The following is a 24,987-nucleotide window of genomic DNA, read 5'->3' as shown; positions in this document are numbered from 1 at the left end:
TTGATGTTAAAATTATAAAATTGCCATTGTTTTTTAAAAAATTAATGGATTGCTCAAACTAAATGTTGACAAAGTGAGGAAACCGTTTTAGAGGAGCCTGACACATAAAGGTTATAAATTTGGCACACTTTTAAAACCCAAATGATGAGGTCCTCCATCAAATACAGGTATGGGCCAGACAAACTTTGGGTCCTGGTCAGGGAGTCCGTTGCGAATGAGCTCATATTCCTGAAATTATATCGGTAGCGCTGCTTCATCTGGCTCATACAAAAGTTGCGTATTTTTGCTCTGTCCATACCAATTTTTGATCTGTTCAGTATGGTGCATACCAAAGTTCAGTGTTTGCTCTGGCCCATACATAAACTTTAGTCTGTTTCGTTTGGTCTCTGTTCATTTTTCGATGTGTACTGTGCGGCCCATACCTATAACCTTGTTACAGGGAAAATACAAGGAAAAAATTAAGGGAAAAAATTGAAGGGAAAAATGGTCTTTTTCAAATTTTCGAATGATATAGCTCTAATCAGCGTCCAACCAACACAATTGAAGTGATCAGAGCACAGCTGAACAGAGTAGCCAATCCCTTCAAGAAAAAATTGAGATCAGAAATGCCCATGATTGTGAGCATAAACTGATTGTTAAAACCCAACCATGCAAAATTAGGCAATCAAAAAACACCGAACTTCGATAACCGAATTTTGCGTTGGACATAGATTAGACAGTTTTTTATAGAACATTATTCAAAATAGTTTGATCCGATTTTCGCGCTAAAATTTTGAAATGCAAAAATTTTAGTTCTTTTAGTAGAATTCTACTTCTACTATAATTTCATTCTGGTCCAGGGTTGTTAAAATCTGTTTGGATTGGGTTGTTAAAATCTGGCCCTGGGTCTGGGTTGGGTCCGTTTGCTCTGGCCTATGGCTTCCAAAATCTGTTTGGTCTGGCTCAAACTAACCAAATTCTGTTCAGTTTGACCTTTATGTGGCTTGTGTCTGTTCGCTCTGGCCTGGGGTTTCTAAGCTCTGTTTGGTCTGGCTCACACTAACCAAATTTAGTGCAGTTTGACAAAGGATTTGGCTTGTGTCTGTTTGCTACAGCCTAGGGTTGCCCAGCTCTGTTCAATCTGGCCGTGTGTCTGAATGGGTCAGTGCGGTCTGTCAAATGGTCTGGGTCTGCTTGGTCTGTTCCAAGGTCTGGATTGAGTCCGTTCAGTCTGGACAGCGTCCAGCGTCTCAATGGTCTGGATGATACGTAACTTTTGATCTGATCGGTCTGAATGCCTGATTGCATTCCAAGTTTGCCGAGTCCATACCTCTTTCGGGTTCAGGCCTTCATCAGTGGAAGTCTTCAACGGAGCATGCATAACCCTTAATTTTATCTCACAATATCAAGATTGCTGACGTCCGCAATTGTGTTTTTATATCAAATATATTTGTAGCTCTTCATATGGCCTTTACCTTTCAACTTCCGTAACCAGAATCTGAGCGGGTTTGGCTGCTCGTTTGGTTGTTAGTGATCATTACGTGGCCAGTGCCAGAAATGAAAAACTTCATTAAATTTGGTGTCTCATGGATTCGGGTGGCAGGATATTGTGATCACATTTCATAATGCGTAAATTTTTTTTCAAGAGTTAAGACAGCTGCTCAAAATGTGCAAATAAGTTACATATATCTCATAAAAAAGAGATTTAATTTACAGAAAATTCCACTGTCTTCATCTGTAATCTTGTAATTACGCAAAAATGTTTGGCCAAATTTCACCAGTAAAACCAAGAGGCTCAATAAGAGACTTAAAAGACTCTATAAAAAATTTTACTGAATTTCTTCTCAACAGCGCTATGGGTGACTTCAAAATGCTAAATTTCTTCTTTATTCGCATCATTTCGTTCTGTGCTATCATCATCGACATAAAAGATCTAAATTTTAGAAAAATAACCAACTCGATTTTTCTTTAGGTTGATCTAATTGACAAAATCATTTTTATTGGACGCTGTAGGAAAAACGGTATCGGCTGGGCGCAGAAACTAGTTAAGAACAGCTATCGTCACTATTCATCACAGAAGCCTCAAAAACATTTATCTTTGAAACTTTTTTTCGAATTGATCCAAATTTAAGGAATATTGAATTAAATATAATTACCGTTACTGATTTCCACGCACGCTTACACCCTAGTCTTGAATAATAGTCTTGACAAAAACCTCTGTTTACTTGAGAGAACGGACCTTAGCCACAGCTTGGATTTTTGTCTCAAGAAGTACACATTTCAAAACTTTCTCTAGAATCGAGAAAAAAAAATATTTTCTGCTAATTTAAATGCTACAGTTTTCTTTTAATGTTTTATACACAACATCTAGTCTATTTGGCCCCTTGTTTTTCTTTGTCGTGTACGGTCTGGCCCATGCCCATATCTTTGTGATAGGGATAAATAAGAGGGAAACATAAGAGGGCAAAAATTGATGGGTAAAATTTTTTTTCACAATTTTTTGAGACGTTTTATCAAGAATGATAGCTCTAATCATCGCCCGACCAACAAAAAAGAAGTCATCAAAGCACAGCCCAGCAGATTGGCCAGTCCCTTGAAAAAAAGTTGAGAGCATAAGAGCCCATGATTGAAAGCATAAACTGGCTGTTAAAACCCAACAACGCAAAATAAGGCAATCAAAGAACCCCGAACTTCGATAAATGAAACTTGCGTTGGACTTAGATTAGACGGTTTTTTTTATGAAAAAAATTGAAATTTTTAATCCCATTTTCGGTCTGAAGTTTTCAAATGCATAAACGTTAGTTCTCTTAGTAGATTTCTACAATTTATTTCATTGTGGTCCAGGGTTGTTAAAGTTTGTTTGGATTGGGTTGGTAACATCTGGCTTTCGATAAAAAAAACAAGTTCAATCTGGCCCTGGTTCTAGCTTGGGTCCGTTCGGTCTTGCCTAGGGCTACCGAAGTCTGTTGTGTCTAGCTCAAACTAACCAAATTATGTTCAGTTTGACGGGGGTTGTGGCTTGTGACCTTTTGCTCTGACCTAGAGTTTCTAAGTTCTGTTTAGTCTGGTCGTGTGCCTCACTTGGGTCAATTCAGTCTTTTGGATTTAGGCCCTCATCGTTGGAAGTCTTCAACAGAGCAGACATAACCCTTAATTTAATCTCCAGTATCAATATTGCTGGCGTCCGCAAAATTGTTTTTTTTTGTCAAATATATTTGTAGCTCTTTACGTTGCCTTTACCCCTCAACTTTGGCAATCAGAATCTGAGCTGGCTTGGTTGCTCCTTTGGTTATTAGGAATCATTACGTGACGAGTGCCAGAAAAGACAAATTTCAATAAATTTGGTGTCTCATTGATTCGAGTGTCAAGATTTCTCGATCACATTTTATCATGCGTATAAATTTTCTCCAAGATTTAAGTTAATTGCTCAAATTGTGCATATAGGATACGTATATCTCATAAAAAGGCATTTAATTCACAAAAAAAATCATTATCATGATCTTGTTATTACGCAAAAATGTTTGGCCAAACTTCACCCGCAAAACCGTGAGACTCAGTAAGAGACCTAAAAGTCTCAATAAAAAAACTTACTGAATTTCTTCTCAACAGCGATATGGGTGAATGTGAAAAACTAATTTTCTTTTCTATTCGCATACTTTCGTTCTTTGCTATCAATATCAACATAAAAGATTTAAATTATAGAAAAATAACCAACTCAATTTTTCTTTAGGTTGATCCAATTGAAAAAATAATTTTTATTGGACGCTGTAGGAAAAACAGTATCGGTTGGGCGCAGAAATTAGTTACAAACAGCTATCGTCACTATTCATCACGGAAGCCTCAAAAACACCAATCTTTTTATATTTTTTTTCGAACTCAACCAAAGTTAAGGAATATTGAATTAAATAGAATTACCGTTACTGATTTCCAACCCTACGCTTACAACCGTAATCTTGAATAATGGTCGCCAAAAAACCCTCTGTTTACTTGAGAGAACGGACTTTAGCCACAGCTTGGATTTTTGTCTCAAGAAGTACACATTTCAGAATTTTCTCTAGAATCGAGAAAAAGAAAATATTTTCTGCTAAATTATATGCTACAGTTTTCTTTTAATGTTTTATACCCAAAATCTAGTCTATTTGGTCTTGTCCCTGTTTTTTTTGTCGTTTACGGTCCGGCCCTGAGCCTATATCCTTGTTTTAGGGCTAAAATAGAGGGAAAAATTAGAGGGCAAAAACTGATTGGAAAAAGTCTTTTTCACAATTTTTTGAGACAGTTTATCAAGAAAGATAGCCCTAATCATCGCCCAACCAACAAAACCGAAGTCATCAGAGCACAGCGCAGCAGATTGGCCAGCTCCTTGAAAACAAATTGAGAGCATAAGAGCCCATGATTGAAAGCATAAACTGGCTGTTAAAACCCAACAACGCAAAATAAGGCAATCAAAGAACCCCGAACTTCGACAAATGAAACTTGCGTTGGACTCAGATTAGACGGTTTTTTTATCCAAAAAAATTGAAATATTTTAATCCCATTTTCGGGCTGAAGTTTTGAAATGCATAAATGTTAGTTCTCCTAGTAGATTTCTACAATTTATTTCATTGTGGTCCAGGGTTGTTAAAGTTTGTTTGGATTGGGTTGGTAACATCTGGCTTTGGATAACAAAAACAAGTTCAATCTGGCCGTGGTTCTAGCTTGGGTACGTTCGTTCTTGCCTAGGGCTGCCGAAGTCTGTTCGGTCTAGCTCAAACTAACTAAATTATGTTCAGTTTGACCCTGGATGTGGCTTGTGTCCTTTTGCTCTCGCCTAGAGTTCGTAAGTTCTCTTTATTCTGACCGTTTGCCTCACTTGGGTCACTTCAGTCTGGCAAACGGTCTGGGTCTGCTTGGTATGTTCCTAGGTCTGGATTGAGTCTATTCAGAGTTGCCCGGGTTGTTCAAAGTCTCAATGGTCTGGCCAAAACTTATTTTTGGTTCTGTTCGGTTTGAATTCACTGATCGTATACCAAGTTTGTCGGGTCCATACCTCTTTTGGATTTAGGCCCTCATCGTTAGAAGTTGTCAACAGAGCAGACATAACCCTTAATTTAATCTCCAGTATCAATATTGCTGGCGTCCGCAACATTGTTTTTTTGTCAATTTTATTTTTTTTGTCAAATTTATTTATTAGCTCTTTATGTTGCCTTTACCTTTCGAATTCGGCAATCACAATCTGAGCTGGTCTGGTTGCTGGTTTATTGTTATCGATCATTACGTGGCCAGTCCCAGAAAAAACAAATTTCAATAAATTTGGTGTCTCATGGATTCATGTGGCAAGATTTTGTGATTACATTTCGTCATGCGTATAAACTTTCTTCAAGGTTTAAGGTAGTTGCTCAATTTGTGCATATAAGATACGTTTATCTCAAAAAAGGCATTTAATTCACATAAAATTCCACTATCATGATCTTGTTATTACGCAAAATTGTTTGGGCAAACTTCACCCGCAAAACCGTGAGACTCAGTAAGAGACCTAAAAGTCTCATTAAATAATTTTACTGAATTTCTTCTCAACAGCAATATGGGTGACTGAAAAAAGCTAAATTTCTTCTTTATTCGCATTACTTCGTTCTTTGCTATCATTATCGACATAAAAGATTTAAATTTTAGAAAAAGAAAACCAACTCGATTTTTCTTTAGGTTGATCTAATAGACAAAATCATTTTTATTGGACGCTGTAGGAAAAACGGTATCGGGTGGGCACAGAAATTAGTTACGAACAACTATCGTCACTATTCATCACTAAAGCGTCAAAATCACTCATCGTTAAAACTTTTTTCGGATTTATCCGAAATGAAGAAATGTTGAACTAAATTTCATTCGAAATCTTAACTATACTAAATCAGAAATCTTCTCAGATGAACTCCTAAAAGCAACATTTCGGAAAAACACATAACAGAAGCATTTGTAAAATAAAATTGTCTGTCTAATGATTTCCAGAAAAATATACAATCCCATCAAGTCAGCATTTTCCCTCTGCTTTCTTTTATGTAATAATACCCGTGACAAAAAATAGGCTGCCTTTTTTACGTAGGAAAATGATCATCAGGACTACAAATGACAAGTGATTTGTTTAGTGCCAGATTTTTGAAACGTGGGACGGCTTGTATTTAAAAAGATGAGATGTTAGCATCTTGTGCCATGAGATTTCGACAAATTCACTCACAATGCAAGGCATTTAAAGCAAAGTCATTTTTCAAGCAAAGCGTAAAAAATATTTTCAGTGAAAGAATGCATTCAGATATTTTTGATATTCTGATTTTCTTTTTCAGCAAATTAATCGTTGGGCCCAGAATTTTTGCAAATAACTACCAATTGACCCAGTTCGTAATTTTTGCAATTTTGACATTAAATTTAGATTTTTTGTTCCGTTTTTATCATCTTACTTCGGCAAATTATCTCAATGTTATTATTTGTAAGTTGTATCTATGCGTTTTTAAGCCGAGTTAGAGTCAACAGAAGGCATACTAAACGCAGGCGAGTAAAAGGCATACCAAAAGTAAGTGAGTAAATTGCTACTCTTGTGTGCCTTAATTCATTCTCGTTTTCCTGTTCTGTACTCTATTTGAGATGTCGCCTGTTTTCAAACAAAGGAAAAGGTCGGTAACGTCGTTCATTTTCTAGTCAAAAAGGACAAAAATTACTTTTACTTTTTTCGTTTTTTCGATTTTTTTATCGATTTGGTTCGGTCTTTAACTTTTGTGACTCATCTTTTTTAATTGTAGGAAAGAATCGGTATCGTCGCTCTTAAACCTAAGAGAAATTCGGTATTGTTGATTTTTCAACGCATGAGATTTTCGACTTCGTCGTTTTTCAAGCGTGCACCAATTTCGTCGCTTTCGAAAATATCAAGATGCATTATCGTCGTGTTTTAACAGGGAAAGAACCAATAGCGAAGTCTAACGTCCATTTGAGAATGCAAGGGTCTGATCAGAGGGGCTTTTCACCGCAAAAAATTCTGACCGGAGGAATTTTTCGAGCACAGTAGTCTGATCAGACGGTCCTTTGAATGCAAGAATTTAGGACGTTGATGATAATATAAAATACTGTCAGACAAACTTTTTGATTTCATAAAAACAAACTTTTGAGAATTGTCTTTTTTTCTGTTAGCTTCAAGCTCCTCTTTTTTCAAATTTAACATTAATGTTAACTTCAATGTCTCCATAATCCCGGGTTGAGAGTCGGACCAAATTCTTCCCTGATCAGAAAGCCCAGTAAAAAAAATACTTCTGGCGAGGCCCTCCCGGCCTTAATTACTGAAGCGACATATTATCAAAATATCGTTCGCTAAATTCTCCTTTTAAACTCGAAACACCGTGTGCGCTCGAAGTGCGTTCAAAAACCTTGCGGTCGAATCAAGCGGTCGGTCGTAAACCATGATCAAACTATCGTGCGTTCGAATCTGCCTGTGAGCAGATTTTTGCGCGCTCCATTCTACTTCTGATCAATCACAATTGTGCTCGAAATCGCCAGTGATTGGGCTCAAAGGAGGCTAAAATTGCATCTGATGAGACTGATTTCATCCTCGTTTAGTTTGAAACATGAACAAATCTCAACTGAGGAAAACCAAACCTTAAAGCCAACGCTTATGAAAATAAAATAACATTTTTCAAGCAAAAAATTTAGTCAGTATCCATGGTCTGATGAGGGATTCAGTCAGTCTCGATTAACAAGGGTTAAAATTTACAAGTAATTTCTACCTTTTCTTATACGTATGTATAGCAAAACGCAATAGACATATATAACAACAATCGGCTTCGTTGTTTTCCTACTGAGACTGGTGATCATTTTTGTGGCCGCTAATACAATAGGTGGCCGCAAGCGGTCGATAGTAAACTATGGTCAAATTATTGTGCGTTCGAATCTGCCTATGAGCATATTTTTGTGCGCTCCATTCTACCTGTGATCAATCACAAGTGTGCTCGAAATCGCATCTGATTGGGCTCAAGCGAGGCGAAAATCGCCTCTGATCAGTCTTAAGTCAAAATTGCTTCTATATTGGTTTGAATCATGAACAAATCTCAACTGAAGAAAAACCAATCCTTAGAACCAATGCTTATGAAAACAAGAAACGATTTTCCAGGAAGTAATTTATTCAGTATACATGGTCTGATGAGAGATTCAGTCAATCTCGATTTACGTGGGTTAAAATTAGTTAGTAACCTCTACCTTTTCTTATACGTATGTCTAACAAAATGCAAGAGACATATATAGCAAAAATCGGTTTCGTTGTTTCTCAAATGAGAGTGGTAATCATTTTCGAGGCCTCTAATACAATAGGTACCTAAGTTTAGATGTCCAGATCGAAGTAACCTCTGATCAGACTAACTTCGGCCTTGTCGTTTTCAAGCGTAAGAAGGCACCAATTTCTTCACTTTCTTAAAATAAAATAGATGCGTATCGTCGTTTTTAAACAAAGATAGCACCAATAGCGAAGTCTAACCTCTATTTGAAAATGCAAGGGTCTGATAAGAGGACTTTTAAGCGCACAGTAGTCTGCTCAGAGTTTTCTGTGAACGCAAGATTTTAGGACTTTGATGATGCTATAAAATACTTTCAGACAAGTATCCTAATTTGATAAAAACTAACTTTTGAGAATTTTTTTTTCTTTCTGGTAGCTTTTAGCTCCTCGTTTCTCAAATTTAACTGTGTTGCTAACTTCAATGTCTCCCCAATCCCTGGTCGAGAGCCAAATTCATCTCTGATCAGAAAGTCCTAAAAATAATTCTGGCCAGATCCGCCCGGACTTTATGTTGAAGTGACCTCTTATCGGAAAATTGTTAGCTAAAAACTCTTTTTGCACTCGAAACGCCGCGTGCTCTCAAAGTGCGCTCAAAAACCTCGCTGTCGAATCTTTCGTTCGATATTAAATCATGATCAAACTATTGTGCGTTCGAATCTGCCTGTGTGCAGATTTTCGCGCGCTCCATTCTACCTCTGATCAATAACAAATGTGCTCGAATTTGCCTGTGATCGAACTCAAGTGAGCCTGAAATCGCCTCTGATCAGACCCAAGTCAAAATTGATCCTGGATTGTTTTGAAATATGAACAATACTCAACTGAGGAAATTCCAATCCTTAGAGCCAACGCTTATGAAAACAAGAAACGATTCCCAAGGAAATAAGTTATTCAGTAAACATGGTCTGATGACAGATTCCGTCAATCTCGATTAGGCTGGGTTAAAATTAGTTAGTAAATTCTACCTTTTCTTGTACGTATGTCTAACAGAATGCAGGAGGCTCATATATAGCAAAAATCGGTTTTAATGGTTCTCTACTGAGACTGGTGATCATTCTACTGGCCGCTAATACAGTAGATACCTAAGTCGAGATGTCCAGATCGAAGTGACCTCTGATCAGACTTTCTTCGAGCGCACACCTGGTCTGAAAATGTCCTCGAGCGCCCATTGGTTTTAAAAATGTCGTAATTTTGTCTCATCATAGATCATTTTGAGAATAACACGAGTCTGATCACAGGCATATTCGAGCGCACTCTGCTCTAATTCGGAGTGACTACTCAGCGCACGGTAATCTGATCAGAGGATTCTTTCCGGCCTTCAATCGAACTTAGTCATATCAGATGATGTTCCAAACGCATGTTAGCCTGATCAGAGACTGTATCGGGCTGGTCAAAGTTTAATCAGGGACAACTAAAAGCGCAAAAAAGTATGTTATCACTGCTGTTCACTGTTCCTTTTCAGAGTTATGTTTGTTTATTGAGGTTGCAATATTGGCCGAAAACAGCAAAAATTAAAGAAATTTTCAATATAAATTAATATCGTTTCTTGATAAAATTATAAACAGTTTAAATTCTTGATTGTCGTCAAAAGTGATCACAAGAAGCATATTTTATAGAGAACCACAGTTTATTAGCCTTTTTATTAGAAAAATGTTTTATTTTGGTCAGAGATGATTTCGAGCGCTCTATAATTAATTAGGCCAATAGTCTGACACTTATTTTAACAAGCGACAGAGCAAAGTCTCAAAAATGGTCCGGAGCTTACGTTATCAGAGGTTGTTTCGTTTGCTGACTATGATTCGATCGCACGATAGTCTGATCTGAGTTAAATTCGGTCGGGGTGGTCTGATCAGCGGTCCTTTTTGTCTGGAATGACCTGATTAGGGCCTGGTTCTCAACCTAGGTACACCGATATAAGTTTCATTGCATTATTGTCATACGGAATGGATATTATCATCACAATATCCATTACCGTATTTAGTTCTCTTTTAATCTTTCATCATTTTCAAGGGTGGCTTCGTTCCGAGGTGGCTTCGTTCGCAATTCGGGCGCACACATAATTTTCGAGCGCACGATAGTCTGATCCGAGTTCAATTTGGGCGGGGTGGTCTGATCAGAGGTCACTGTTACATTATAACGACATCATTGGTTTCTTCAAGTAATTAGATTTTTATCGGTCGGCTTATGAAAAGACTATGGGTCGACCGATATTGGGTATGAAAAGACTGATAGTCGATTTATGAAAAGACCGTGGTCGACGGATATTGGGTATCGAAAGACCGTTGGTCGTCTTATGGAAAGACTTTAGGTTGACCCTTACTAGGAAGTTGACCGTGTATTTAATGTAGGGAAATATCCCTCCCCCAGGTCGACTTTATAAGTCTTTTTATAAAACGACCTCTCCCCGGGTCGAGGTTTTGACAAAAAATAATGTAAGATTAGCGGTGAATAGCGGTGAAAAAAAAACTTTTTTCACCGCAAAGCGCCCGCATCTTTTAGCGTTGAATGCGCTGAAAGCGGTGAATTTTTGTAAGAATAGCGTTGAATTTTGCGGTGAAAATTTTTTTTCACCGCATTCACCGAATTCTTACAAAAAAGAAACTGACGTACAAGGGTTCGAACCTCTACCTTATGCGTGTGACCAACTTCGTAATCCACTGCGCCATCTGTCACTTTCTGCAATGATATTTCCTGTGAATATAAGATAAGCGTTGAAATTAGCGCGGTAAATTTTTGTAAGATTTGCGATTTTAGCGGTGAAAAATTTTTTTCACCGCATTCTGCTGGTAGCTGTGAAAATTTTTTTTTCACCGCATTCTGGTGGTAGCGGTGAATTTTTTTTTCACCGCTTCCTGCTTGTAGCGGTGAAAAATTTTCTTTCACCGCTTAAGCGCTGAAAAATTTTTTTTTCACCGCTTAAAAGTTTTTTTTTCACCGCATTCATCGCATTGAACGCAAATCTTACACTTTTACTCAAATTCACCGCAAATCTTACATCTTTTAGCGATTTTTAGCGGTGACACCTCGACCCGGGTCAACTAGGGGACCACTGAATGAATCTAGGCTGCCTTTGAGCACATGCTTCTGATCAGGGAAAACTGCAAGCGCAATTGGGCCTGAATAAAAAAGATTCGACGATAGTGCACTTATTTTCGACGAAATTTGGACAAATTGTCAGCACAAAGTCTGTTAATACCCAATATCGGTCCACCATAGGTATTTTTGTAAGTCGGCCTCTCAGCTAGAGTTGAGACTGACGGAAGTCATAGCTTTGAAAACAATATGGCCGACGGAAGTTCCAGAAACCGTGTTTTTGATGCGAGGCCATTTCGGTCTGAGACGGATTGTGATCTCAACTTAGCTCAGAAACAAGCTCGGTATCAGCTAGAAGTAAGGCGGTTTTCGACAAGGATTTTCTGTAGCTCCTTGACCTAGTATAACAGTATAAACGATCTTGATGAACAGATTGTTTTTCCTGATTTTAAAATTAATCTTTCATAAATCAATAATGAAGTTAATGAGAAGTGAGAAAAGCTCAACATTCAAAAATTTGTCTTATCTCTAAGAAATTACTTTGTCGGTAGATAGAATTGGAGAAGGCTTTCTATAAAAAACACATAAATTCAGTTCCGATATTTGATGATGAGGGCTTCTAGGCAGTGCAGTAAAAACACCAAAAACTCCAGAAGAGCAAATATGCTCCATCCCAGCCACAAACTGATGCTTCCCCCGAATTCACTCAGAAAATCCATGTGACTGTACGTCGCGGTTTCCTTCACAATTTGGTATCTCGAAGTTTCGAAGAATATCTCCAGCCTCAAAAAATTCTTCTGGATGCTGTCATGTAAACGTGCATATGTTAACCTCGTGCTATTACTCAACCTTTTCAGATATGCCTTAATTCTGGGGACTTCTTCTTTGGTTAATTGAGAAGCGAGGTATGAACTGTAAGCCCGAGAAGGCCATTCAGATCTGGAAGCTTTGTATATATAATCATGCGTTTCGCATGGAACTCCACATCGACAATCCAATTTATTGTCAGCGAAACTCTGGTAGACAATATTACTGCAGTTACGAATTGTTTTGTTTGTGGCAGAACATTGCTCGAACCTTCCATTAAGAGAATATTTCAACAGGTTCTGATCAGCAGTGTACGAATGATCGTACGAATCAATGCAACCGCAAGTTGCCAGCAGTTTATTCAAAATGCAATATTTCTGACACCGTCCAATTGAATAGTTAGAGTTTGTAATGTTTTCGGTAAGCATTAGTTCTTTCGGCCAGTCTTGGGTACAAGTTCCATATTTTCCACCCATTCTTATGATATCTTGTTTGCTTATTGCCAAAAAAGTTGCTTCGCCCGTTGACAAGGCCATGCTTTCAGTTTTCATGAAGGGAAAAATTTTTGGTTCGTGAATAGCAACTCTTGCTCCGGCGTTCGGGGACAAAATCCCAATATATTCTTCGACATCCGCAAATAGAGTCAGTTTCAAGCCATAGTCCTTTCCCACTCTGTTTGAAAGCTGATTCCGTCTAGAGTAAATATTTCAAAAAAAATGATTAGATTTCAATTGAATATGATATCTACACTCTCTTCAAATTCCTAGATGTAAAGATAGGAAGATCGTCGTTGTGTTCGCTTTTTGTTCAAATAGTGATTAAAAAATTGATGCTTTTCCTTTTATATAGTAAATTTCTATTTTTAAACGAAAAGAATCAAGAGCTTATTTGTTTTTAAAGAAGTCAGCAGTGTTGAACAAAGAGATGAATATCGGTATATTTCTTTCTATAGGAAAAAAAGAATTCTTCCTCGATTCTGTTTTGAAAAGGGTAATTGCTGTTAGACTTTTTCGGGAGCTTTGTTTTTGTTTCAGTTATTCAGAATTAAATCAAATGTTTTTTGAAAGAATAAAAAATGTATGCTAAACTTGTTTTTGTGCACCATTTTTTATTTAAAAATTAAATTTGAAGCAGACAGCACTCGACCAACTTCAGAAAGATTTTGGTTCTATTATATACCAAAAATTCAAATTGCTGTAATGCTTTAAGGAAAACTCATTTCCTAATTTTCTTGACAAATCAGATTATTTAAATTCAAACCCAATTACAAATTTTAACGTTTGAAAGAAAACAGACTGACGCCTGCCTATGTTTGAAACAAAATGTACTAAAATTTTTGCGCCTTAAAAACTGGATATACTGATGCTTTTTCAGGCTCTGTAACGAAAAAAGTACTTTTGCGTAGAAACTCAGCGATGCTTCGAAAACTGAGTAAAAAAGTTGTTACAATCGTTATTACAATTAGAAGGAATCAAGCGTAAATTTCAATCAATTTTTTATTGTTTTCGTTCGATTTCATTCGTTTATCGAATAAAATCTACTTGTTTTTTTTTCACTAAGGACCAACAAAATAAAAACTATTCCTTGAAAACAAAAAAACTTTTCACCAGTCTTGTTGTTGTTGAAGAATTTTGTGGTGACAAACATTTTTTCTTTTTCATTTGCAGAAAATTTATCAGGCGAATAAAGGTTCCAAAAACAGCGAAGACAATCATCAGCTCAGCAAGGTCGCATACAAAACAGAGAAAAAACAGCTGCACGCAATTTCAAATTTACAATAAAACTGAAATTACTAGGGATCTGAGAAGTCACTTTTTTAAATCAAACTAAGACACTAAAAAACTCCATAACAGTGTATCTGCAAGAGGGAAAAAAACAAACCCATGTTTTCTTCCAGATCCAGTGTATTGAGAAAACTCTTTATAGCAACATGTTATGAAAATACTGACGCCCTTTTCTCAGCAAGAGTACAAGAGGTAGCAATTTTGTGGAAATCCATGACATACAACGCAAAAAGGAAGCAAAACGTAGGTCAATTAGCAAAAGTATGCAAATTGGCTCAGAATAGTTTTACATAACTTGACCAAAAAGTATTTTTAGCATACCAATGATCTTTATAGGTTATAAAAGATTTCCACAGTGTTCACGGCTGAAAAAGAAAAGAAAACATATCTTATTACAAATGATTGCAGACTCACAAACTCGCTAAAATATTTCGAAAACAGGCGGTATATTAGTCAAACGAAACCTTGAGCCAACAAATTCTGTAAAATTTATTCCCAAACTAAAAAACTAAGAACAACTCTTGTTTTTGATGCTAAGCAAGGAAATCACAACAAAAAAGCGTGCCCAAAAACCATTATTTGAAAAAGGACATCGTCAAAGTAATTTATCTATGAAATCGAGCAACTCGGTAAAGCAAAAGGAAACAGTCGATACGGACTCAAGCAATAAAATCTAATTAGCAAAAGCTCAATTCCGAACAAAAATCTTTCAGAACAGTCATTTATTTGGGATATTTACTAATAGAACAGAAGTAACAACAGAAAATTCTAAAAACAGCAGAAAAGGTCGCAACTCTTTTTAAAAATGGAACACCGTAAAGTCTCAGAAAGGAAAACTTTTTTTTTGAAATTTAAAGCTCACAAACTAAAGCATCCGTTTGCTGCTAAGCAGATCTGGAGTTTTTTTCATTAAAAAATAAGACATCAAAGTGAACAAAAAATGCAAAAATCATAAAACCGTTAATATTTTATGACTGCAATTACCGTCAGGTTCATAGAGCTTCATTTCAATTCTTTCATGGAACAGAATAACTATTAATCAACGAATATAAAGCCCATCGGCAGCCTTCGAGACTGTTCCCTAATGGGACTAAATCATAAGAAATGTACAATATTTACTTGCAAAACCTAAATATTCACTAGTGATTTCTAAGACCAAGTAACGCAAATCTAGCTAAAAACCAGAAACCTAGACTATGTTCAAGAAAAACATGGAATCTCAAGAGCCAACAATTAGAGGTGTTACTGATGGACAATACTAGGTGATCAATACTAGGTCAGCATTAAGACGTGTTCTAGAGCTTACCTTTGTTAGGGTACTTCCTGAACTGTCTTATAGTTGTCTCAAGAATACTAGTTAATCTTAAGGCTTACCTGACTAACTAAAGTTCTATTCCTCTAGTCTGTTACTCTTCTATCTGAGCTTCAGTAGACGGTGCACGGGCCCCAATGCTACGGTCTAACGTTTATCTCAATACAAAACAAGAGCGGAGTAGAGAGAGAGAAATATACTCTATTATTAAATCAGGATGGTGACTGGTACTGACTAAATTACTTTCTCTTCTGCTGAGAGAGGGTAGATGGGTAAACACATAAAGGGAAAGGAGGATAAAATAATATAACATTTTTATCCAATCAGGAAAGAGTATTTCAGTCTTTTTCTGAATAAAGTCTTTCAAATATTAAATATTCCTTTTTGGAAGTCATGCCTGACTCCATCTTTCCGGGGTTTAGAGTTGTTTTGAAAGTCTTCCAATCGAATATAGTAGAATATAGTTTATTAATTTCTCTGTAGTCTCTCTGAAGGATTTTCTTTCTTTTTTGGTTGTGTTGCTTGAAGATCGGCTCGTCTGTGAGTCGATTCCGAAACATCGGTTACCCAAAGAGCAAGGAGTGAACATCAACAACCACAAAAGTATCTATTCCACCAACACACTATCCAGTGGGCGGAGATCCTTCTGGGTAGGCCCGTCGTTGATGTTGTAGGCGTCCTGATGTCGGGCGTCAACTTACCTGACTTACCTGGTTTGCTTGGTTTGTTTCTGTTAGCTGTTAGATGTTAAGAATCGTTTTTAGATTCACTACATGTTCTAGATATACGTAGTATCCCTTCCGGTTGGAAAGAAAAACTTAAAGATATATGTTATATGTTTTTGTGTTAATTGTTATTTAACAAGTTATGGTTTAGGTGGTGACATAAAGGAGATTATGTCAACGAAATGGCGAATAGCGTTTTTGTTTTCAGTGACATGTGATTTGTCGGCCATGCTGATTGTTAATTTTGTTATAGAAGTTGAACATGTATTAATTAATGCCCCTGTTTGAAGTCATGAGTTATTTTAATGGTATTAGTTCTTACAATTGTTTTGTCATACTTCTACGATTGCCCATTTGTGAGTTGTTACTGAGGAAACATTTTCCGTGTCTGTGAGATTGTGAAAATACTGCTTATCACTTTGCTATATTTTTTCATTTAGCTGCTAGTCTCTTATGAATTTTTTAAAGGGTTACAGATCTCGCTTATAGTAGTTTGCAATGTGTATGCACACGAATGACAATTTCCTAATCCCAATTAACAGTTATTTCTTCAACTTCATGAATTAATTTAACGTCTCTGTCTGCGCGCTTACGATCTAAGGATCAACGTTTCCCGAGATCTGAGTACTGTTTTCTATGTGAATTGTTACAATGATATTGGATTGTTAGTTGTTACTATAGCTAACGTCGTACAGTAGCTGCTTGAGTTACATATATTTCATGTATTTTGTTTTGTCACTTTTACAAACTTGCATGTGAAAATTTCGATTTGAGTGAAAATTCTGTTTTCTTTTGTTTTTAACCTGACTGTTTCGTATATGGTACTCTATTTTAAATTTAGAGTTTGTTATATATAATAAATTTGTAATGTACCTTTTGTATGGTTAGCTTGTAAATTGTATTAAGGTATTCAATATGTTATAATCTGTTTTATGAAAAAATGTCATGTCCTATAGTATTGTGTTATTAACAGTGTTGTTAATATGGCTTATGAGTCATTTATTCAAATGTTATGCATATTATTCATGTGTTTTGTTTGTTCTGTTTTTTTTTCATTTTATTTGCCTATTTGCTTTATTTACAAAATTGCCTGTTTGCAATGCATATAACTAACTATGGAGAAATCTTTGCATATTTACATGTACAGTTTTAAAAAGTAGGTTAGGTTTTGTATAAGTAAAAACATATTTTTGGTTTTATACTGTTTATTTCAAACTGATTAATATCTAGTGATAGAAATAAATTTGGTTAATGGTATTATAAGTGAAAGATTATGATTCAAATTCAGTGATCTACAATATGGATTGAATAGTTGGGGAAATAGATTTGGGATAATAAAGATTAACAAACATATGCAAGGATTTACAAACAATCAATATTAAAGTCTGTTATAGATGGAGATTGAAGTCTATTACCTACTGAGTCCGGGAATTGTTACTTGTTACTTTCCTTTTGTTGTTACAGTTTCTCTGTTTGTTTTGGATAGTTACCCTTTCACAATAATGGTTGTATTCCTTCAGGAAATATTCGTCTTTGGAAAGATAGTATCCAAGTAAGTTAATTACGTCTTGTAAAGGAGTTTCCGTTATCGATGCTTGTAGTGCGTTACAAATCTCTTTTTCTGTCTGTGGTATCTTTCTTTCGTTATTGAAGGTTAAACGATTCGTGATCGCCTTATTGGTCACGCTCCCTGTCAGGTGGTAAACGTGATATTCTTCGCACGGTTCGAGTGCTTCTAAGGGAACCATGAGCGGTCGCTCTGGTTCGTCTTTGGATTGAAATACGTAATAATTTTTAATGGGATCGAAGTTTCTCAACGTCCCTATTGTATAGCTCCATTTTATTCTGTAGCTGTAGTTTAAAAAGTACGGGGAAGTCAATTGATCATTGATGTGTATGAAACTTTTAGAAGCTGTATATTGTTTGTCTCGTAAGAATGTATAATATAATAAGTTATGTATCAACTTTGTCTCATGTACTCTGTAATTGTTACTTTGTACATCTTTTGGTGTAGGGTGGAGTAGGTTGAAGCTTAATTGAAAAATCTGATGTTGCTGTGTGAATGCGCTATACGCCGAAAGGTCCTGAGAGGCTTTTGCCACTAGGAAATATCAAAATTACAAGTTCTTGGTAAACGGAACTCATAATCGTAATCATAGAGGAAGCGTTTCGTAAGACTGTAAAATTGCTTAAGTTTGGGGTACAGAGATTGATGTATTTTATCTCTGCCCATATTTTTCGTGCTCCTCTTTACAGTGTTTGTATTTTCCGACGGAAGTGGTGGAAAAAATTCTGATACACGGTCTTTCAGTGTATGTAATGGTGCGATGAAGAAATTGTATGATCGTGAATCAAAAGGCATTTCCGAACAATTTCTGTACGATAAAAGTGGATTATAATTTATTCCGTGTGGATTACTTAGTGTTTTCGGGTCCTTATCTTGAAACCAGACCGTCTCCATTACCGTTTCGGTCGGAGTTTGTTCATTTGTCGACTGGTGGAAGAAAGACTTTCTGTTATTTGAGCGGGGTGTCACCGCATATGGAAATCGTAGATTGTTAGTATTTGGAACTATTTGTCTTGTAAATAAACGTTGTCTAACGTTGCTTTGTGGTGGGTAATTGTCTGATGGTGGGGGTGGTCGTACTGGCGGGGGGTAATTTGGTAGAGGTGGTGACATATATGTGTTGCTAGTATTTTGGTTATAGTTTTGTCTTGGTCTTGTGTTCTGGTAACTATGTACAGCTATGTTTGTTCGTTGTTCTGATATGTTACTAGTACTATTATTACTGGTATCAAAGGATTGAAGATTTCGTCTATTACCAAATTTGTTGTTTATTTTCCGTGCTATCTCCTGTGGTGTCTGTACGTGTTCCTGGTTGTTTTCCAGTTCGACTCTAAATGTGGTGACTTTCTCGTTATCTGTTATCATGTTACTTTCAGTCTGTGTTCCACATTCAGACGCACAGTCCCGAATTGTTCCGGGGCTGGATCTGCCTGATTCACAGCTTAGTTCTCCGTCCTCTACTTCGTATGAGAATGGCGAGTCTGATTTATATGGTGATTCGTAGTCCATGTTCGATGCCATTGTTGAATGCTAAAACTCAAACATGGTTAGTCTAATCTAGATTATGTTTATTGTTTATTAATATTTATGTTACAAAAAGTTTGTTACAAACAGTTTGTTTAATATTTTGTTTCCTTATTGATATATATTTTGTAGTTAGGCTGTTATCTGGTTTAATCCTTAGATTTTGTTCGTTATTTATAGAAGGTAGAAAAATTTGGCTAAGTAATGGCATAAGTGTTGTTAGTTGTTACTGAAAAGTATTGTTTGGTTTAAATTTCGTATTTATCCGCTGAATGAGTATCGTAGTATGTAACCTCATTCGTATGCGGCTGATCGTTTTTGAGGATGTCTAAGCTATAGCTACGGTTTTGTATTTTGTTGTTTGTTAATTTTAATTTATTGAAATCTATAGGTGGTGAATTCTGTATCTCTAGAAGTCTTGAAGTTGGTATGAGTTTATGTTGATTATTTTGATTATTTGATGGTTGGGGGATTTCATATGGTGTTTGTTGAGTTGTTTGTGTTTCATATGAATACGGTTTAATCGCGTGCGATTGTTCTATAGTAGGTGCGCTTGGGATTGGTACAGGTATTGGTATTGGTGGTAGACTACTCAAACGTTGGTATGCTGGAGGTGGTGTTATTAGTTGTGGTGGTATTGGCGGTAGTGGTTGGGTTTTACTTTCGTCTATTGTCGTTAATATTTCTGGTTTATGTTTTCTTTCTGGTAGTGGTGGTGCTTGTTTCTTTGTTGGTGACTCCAATGTACGTAGTTGTAAACCATGTTCTGTCCTGCGGATAGTAGTGTTATAGTGTTTATAGTTCGTATCCACATAATTTTCTGTCGTTTTATCTCTACGAGTTAATGTTGGTATTTCTGTTGAATGTCTTCTGAAATGTTGAATATGTATTCGTGAATTATTATGTCCTTTACTGTAATGTGAATCGTTATCATCATTATTATTGTCGTTATTATTGTCGGAATCATCTTCCTGTATTTGTGCAACTAGTTGGGTTAGTGTTTGTGAGAATATTCCAAAAATTCCTGTTAATAATATTTTTGCTATACTTGCTTGTTTCCCAATCGCTTTATGTATTGCAAAAGCGTTGTAGAATTTTATAATTAGGTTTGTTACAAATAATATCATGCTCATCATCGCATAGATGATAGCCATCTTTTCAAGTATGTACCATGGCCAACCAAAGATAGATAGTATCTGATCTTTCAGCCATGCTGCGTCGAAAATTTCCTTCCAGTTTATACTTTGTTGATCAATCTGAAAGTTATATCCATTTATGTTCAAGTCTTTTAACCATTTAAGTGAATGTTCATAATTTTTGTATGTTTGTAATAATCCTAATTGTTCTAATTCGAGTAGCTTTTGTGCGTTAGCAGATTGTGCTTCTTGAAGCGGTTTTTCGCGATCTCTCATATATTCGTGTAGTAAATCTCTTTTTCGTTCTTGTATTAATTGTTCTTTGCTAAATATTCCACTTTCAATGAGGCTTGCTTTGCTGAACATATTATCAAGTACTATTTCTCCCGGTGATATTGTTTCTAATATTGTTTCTACTTTTATTGGATATGGTGTCAGTCTGTATCTTACTGTTCCTTCTGTGTCTATTGAGATCAGTTGATCGAAATTACTATGTGAACATGGGACTGTTTTCGCCCAAAGGTATGTTTGTCGTGTTAGTTGATGTACGTATTGTACTCTATTTTTGTATAGTATTGGTATTTTGTCGTAACATTCACGTGTTTGTGGTACGTATAGTGGTGATGATTTCTTTGCACATTTGTACATTTTCATCACATTGACTCCTTCTTGTTTCACAAATATGGATCTATCTCCTGTAAGGATGTATCCTAATAGTGGTGTATTCTTTTGTACTTGTGTTAGTGTCAATTGTCGAATATTGCGAGTTTGTTCGCATATCTGTGAATAGAATTCTATTGCCTGTAGACTAATGCGTGAATATATATTACTCATATAGAGGTCCATTTTCATTTGTAGATGTGTGTTCTCGTTTACAAAACCATAATAATAATTTTGATGTTCTTCGTCTTCATATCTTGTGTATGCATTTGACATAATTTGCTGTGGTTTTATTTTTATAAATTTTTCTTCTTCAAATTTGTCTTCTTTTCTTGTTACTTTAAGTCCTGTATGCATATCAAAACCATATTCGTATATTATATAGATATCATCGTATTCTGTTTTATGTAACGGTTGTGGTGATCCACATTCTCGTTCAACTAATGGGTAGATTTCAAATCTTGTTGCGATTGAGGATGTATCATTAAATTTTACTTTTTGTTTTACATCTGGTTTTTGTACTGATGACCATTCCGCGTTTGTTTCTATCCAATATCGTTCCTGATACTTAACCATATATGCATCAAACCGAATAAGTTCGAATAGTTGGCAATGTGTTTGGGGTTCCCAAATCATTGTTGCTTTTGTAAAGGGTGTTGGTAAACATTCTCCCTTGTGGAGATCACATGGTAGTTTTGTTCCCATATATGATATTTCTTTTGTATCAAGGTTTAGTATTAATGAGACTTCTTTTATCTCTAGAGTCCAATCTAAAATGTCAATTCTATTTTGTTTTTTGACGCCTGATAGGCAGTTCGATTGTGCATTTTTGATTTCATTTGGCACCCACATTGGGTTTGTATAATCATATACTAATCTTCCATATGGTGGTACCATAGGAGTGTCTACTTTGAATTGTATATTTCCTTGTACGTTTTCTAGTCTTTTTTGTAATGGTGGGTTTGATAAGTAATTGAATGATATGTTATGCCTTGTTGGCCTGTATTTTGTATTTTTAAGGAAGTTAATTCTGGCGAGTTCGTTACGAACTTCGTCTGGGTCCAGGATTTTCGTTCTTCGTGCATCTGATACGTAATAGCTCGGTCTGTTTGCTCTAATGTAATGAGTGTGTTGTGAACACCATTCTACTTTTTCTTTGATCGTTCCTGTAACAGCATATGCTTTAATCTCTACAGCTTGTGCTTTTGATAATAATTGAACTTCTGTTTTTGTCATTTCTAAGTCTAATGGTTTAAATTTACATGTGCTGATTTTGTTCAGTTCGTAGTATTTTACGTTTGTTATTTCTTCTGCGTCGCAGTCGTAGTGTTCGATAAAAATGTCTTGAGGTCCTACTGCTGATCCATTAATGTTTTGTCCTTTCAATTCAATGTAATCTTCTTTTGTCTGTCGTTTGTTTCTTTTATTATTTAGTTGGAATTTTTCCAAAATACTGTCTGTTAATTGTTCTCTGTAAAAATTCCAATTTCGTGTCCATTTATCTATGGCTATTTCCCACATCTGTTCGTAATCTGTACTATTCTTGAATTCTTTTAAGTCTGGTGATGTATACTTTGATGGTAATTTGTATATTTCCGTTTCAAATTTTGTTTTGTTATTAAATACATGATTCATTAACTTGTTAAAGTTATCTTGGTCGGTTACATTTATGTTATTTGTTTTTGTTTTTTTTTCTTTTGGAAACTCTCTATATGTTTTTCCATACGTTCTTGTATGTGTTCTTTAATTTGTTCTCTGATATTTTGTTTTATTTTATATTTTGATCTTATTTCTGTGTCTATTTTCATATAGATAAATAATGTTATTAGTAATAATATTAGTACTATGGATTTTAATTGAAGCGGCATGTGTATGATAGTCCTGTGTGGGGATTATAGAATGTTGCAAATCCTAAAGTTTGTTTAGTATATCTGTCAAACTTATAAACAAAGTCAATACAAATAAACGGTGCTGGTGTCGTTGTTGTTACTATAGATGGTGTTGTTGCATGAAATGGATGATTGAATATCGTATCGTATTTAATCGTTGTATTAAATTTTAGTTCTAGAGATGGTGTTGCTAGAACTTCAAGTGCTGAATTTCGTTGGCGATGTGTTAGGTTTAAGGTATTTGTAAGTCTACTTCTTGACCAATTTGTGAGAGTATCTCCAAGATTAGTTGGTCCGTATAATGGTGGAGGTGGATTCCAGGTCTTATGATCTAATGGAAAAAGATATGTATGATCATTAGTTCTACTTAAAGTAGGGGGGTTTGGATTTAGTACTGGTGTTGCTCTAGTTCTACCGGGGTGACTTGATGCTAATCTTAATTCGGGTATAAATGATGCTGGTGAGAGTATTGTATTTCGTGGTGGTTGTAGAGAGTTTGTTACTTCTACTCGTGGTACGCTGAATGAGGTGTTCGAGGAGGAAGATTGTTGTGATCTATTTGGTGTAGTGTTCGTACTTATCGTATTTTGCGGTGAAGTTGCTGACCAAACTGAACTATGTGGTGAGTGTACTGGTTGTACACGAAAATTGTCTTGTACGAAATTGAAATCTTGTCTTTGTTGTGGTGTTGGCGGTAAAAATGGGTTAGCTCGAAGTTCTGATGCTGTTGGTGTTGGAATAGTACGAACGCTTGACTGGTCGTTTGGTGACGCGATACTAAAGTTTGTTAGTGTTGGTGTACCTATACGACTTGGTGGTTCTGATTGTTCTGCTCCTATAGGTCTTATTATGTTTTATTCTATATCAGTTGATCCGTATGATACTAATGTAGAGTCTTGTGTAGGAAATGATAGTGATGCTCTACGTCTGCCTCTTAGTAGATGTCGTGTATCTGTTCTTGCTCGTCTTACTGTATATGGGTTTTCGTTTTCGGGGTTTGTTTCTTCTATTTCTGGTGATGTGGGTATATTTGTTAAGTCTGTTACTTCGTTGTGATGTGGTCTTTCTGGGTGATTGTTACTATTGTTATTATTATTTGATGAAGCAATTTTTGCTGTTTTTAGATAATTTCAGGCTCCAGAACCTGGTCCGGGTGGTGGATGTTGTATGTACGGTGGGGCTAGTATAACTACTGGTATTAATTCTTGTTCTGGTTGGTGTGTTTGAGCTCCTAGGTTTGTAATCCAAATTTCGTTAGTTGTTAGTCTAATATTTAGTTGATATATGAAAATGTTACCATGTAATGGTGATGTGTTGGGGAATCCAATTTGGAGGTAGAACTTTTGTGTATGTAATGTATGATATATCGATTCTTCAATGTCTGGGTTTGGATCAATTTTTATGGGTTTACAAAATATTCTATTAGTCCTAAGCACATACGTATGAAGAAGTATATTATAATTGCAATTTTTATAAATTTAAATATTTCTAATTCGACAATATCTATGTTTGTTTTACATATGTGGTAAATATCGGGGTGGGTTTCATGCATCGGGTTATTGTACTGGTGGGCTGGCATATACGACTCGGCGGTCGCGTATAACTTCGTTTATTGTTACAATAGCTAAATATGTCGATATTATTACAATGCAAGGTACTAGGAGTATTGTTAGGAAGAATATTACTTTAGATAGTATAAAGTAGATTGTAATTAAGGATTCGTTGAAATCTATTTTTGAAACTGGTAAATAAAATGTGTAACTTTGTTATTAATTATGTAAATGTGAGGTGTAATGCTGCACTGAAGAGTGACAGTTATTTGCTCAATTGTAACTGACACTTAACTGTGCCGCACTACAGATATTATTATACAGTATTTATCTGTAGATTACTATTACGATTACTGGTATCATATCCTAAAGTATGTGTTAAAATATATTTGTTAAAGTTTTACTCTTTGGTTTTATCGTCAAGAGGTGTTGTATCGTCTATAAGTGTTATAGCGTCTTTTTTACATACAACTATAAAAACTGTTTTTAGTTTGTTAAGGTCAATACATCGATCTGTTTGGATCTGTTGTTTCAGTAAGTTATACTCTGTGATTGTTTCGTTACAAATGGTTATGTGTTTTAGTAATTCAAAATGTTTTTCTCCCCAAAATAGTTTTACTTCTTGTCCGCTTTCTGTTTTTCCTTCAATAATAAATAAACAATCTTTATCGGAGAATTTACATATTGTTGTTCTTATACTATCGTTATCAAAATGAATGTGGTTTCCAAATGAGTAATCTAAT

The 24,987-nt window shown here is 35.7% G+C and overlaps 1 protein-coding gene across 1 annotated transcript in view; it reads right to left on the bottom strand.

Annotated features, from left to right (window-relative positions):
- Positions 1-11,839: 11,839 nt before the first annotated feature.
- The window catches only part of LOC142348056 (epithelial sodium channel subunit alpha-like), a 51,168-nt gene continuing 38,020 nt past the window's right edge, over positions 11,840-24,987 (bottom strand). The window contains exon 3 of the mRNA XM_075399222.1: positions 11,840-12,790. Within this exon, the coding sequence (XP_075255337.1) occupies positions 11,881-12,790 (910 nt within the window). The 3' untranslated portion in view covers positions 11,840-11,880. The remainder of the gene's footprint in view (positions 12,791-24,987) is intronic.

The sequence above is a fragment of the Convolutriloba macropyga genome, chromosome 10 (genome assembly GCF_964194025.1).
Source record: "Convolutriloba macropyga chromosome 10, txConMacr16.3, whole genome shotgun sequence".
NCBI lineage: Eukaryota > Metazoa > Xenacoelomorpha > Acoela > Convolutidae > Convolutriloba > Convolutriloba macropyga.
Note: the sequence above shows the minus strand (reverse complement) of the source record. Positions and strands in the feature narration are given on the sequence as shown.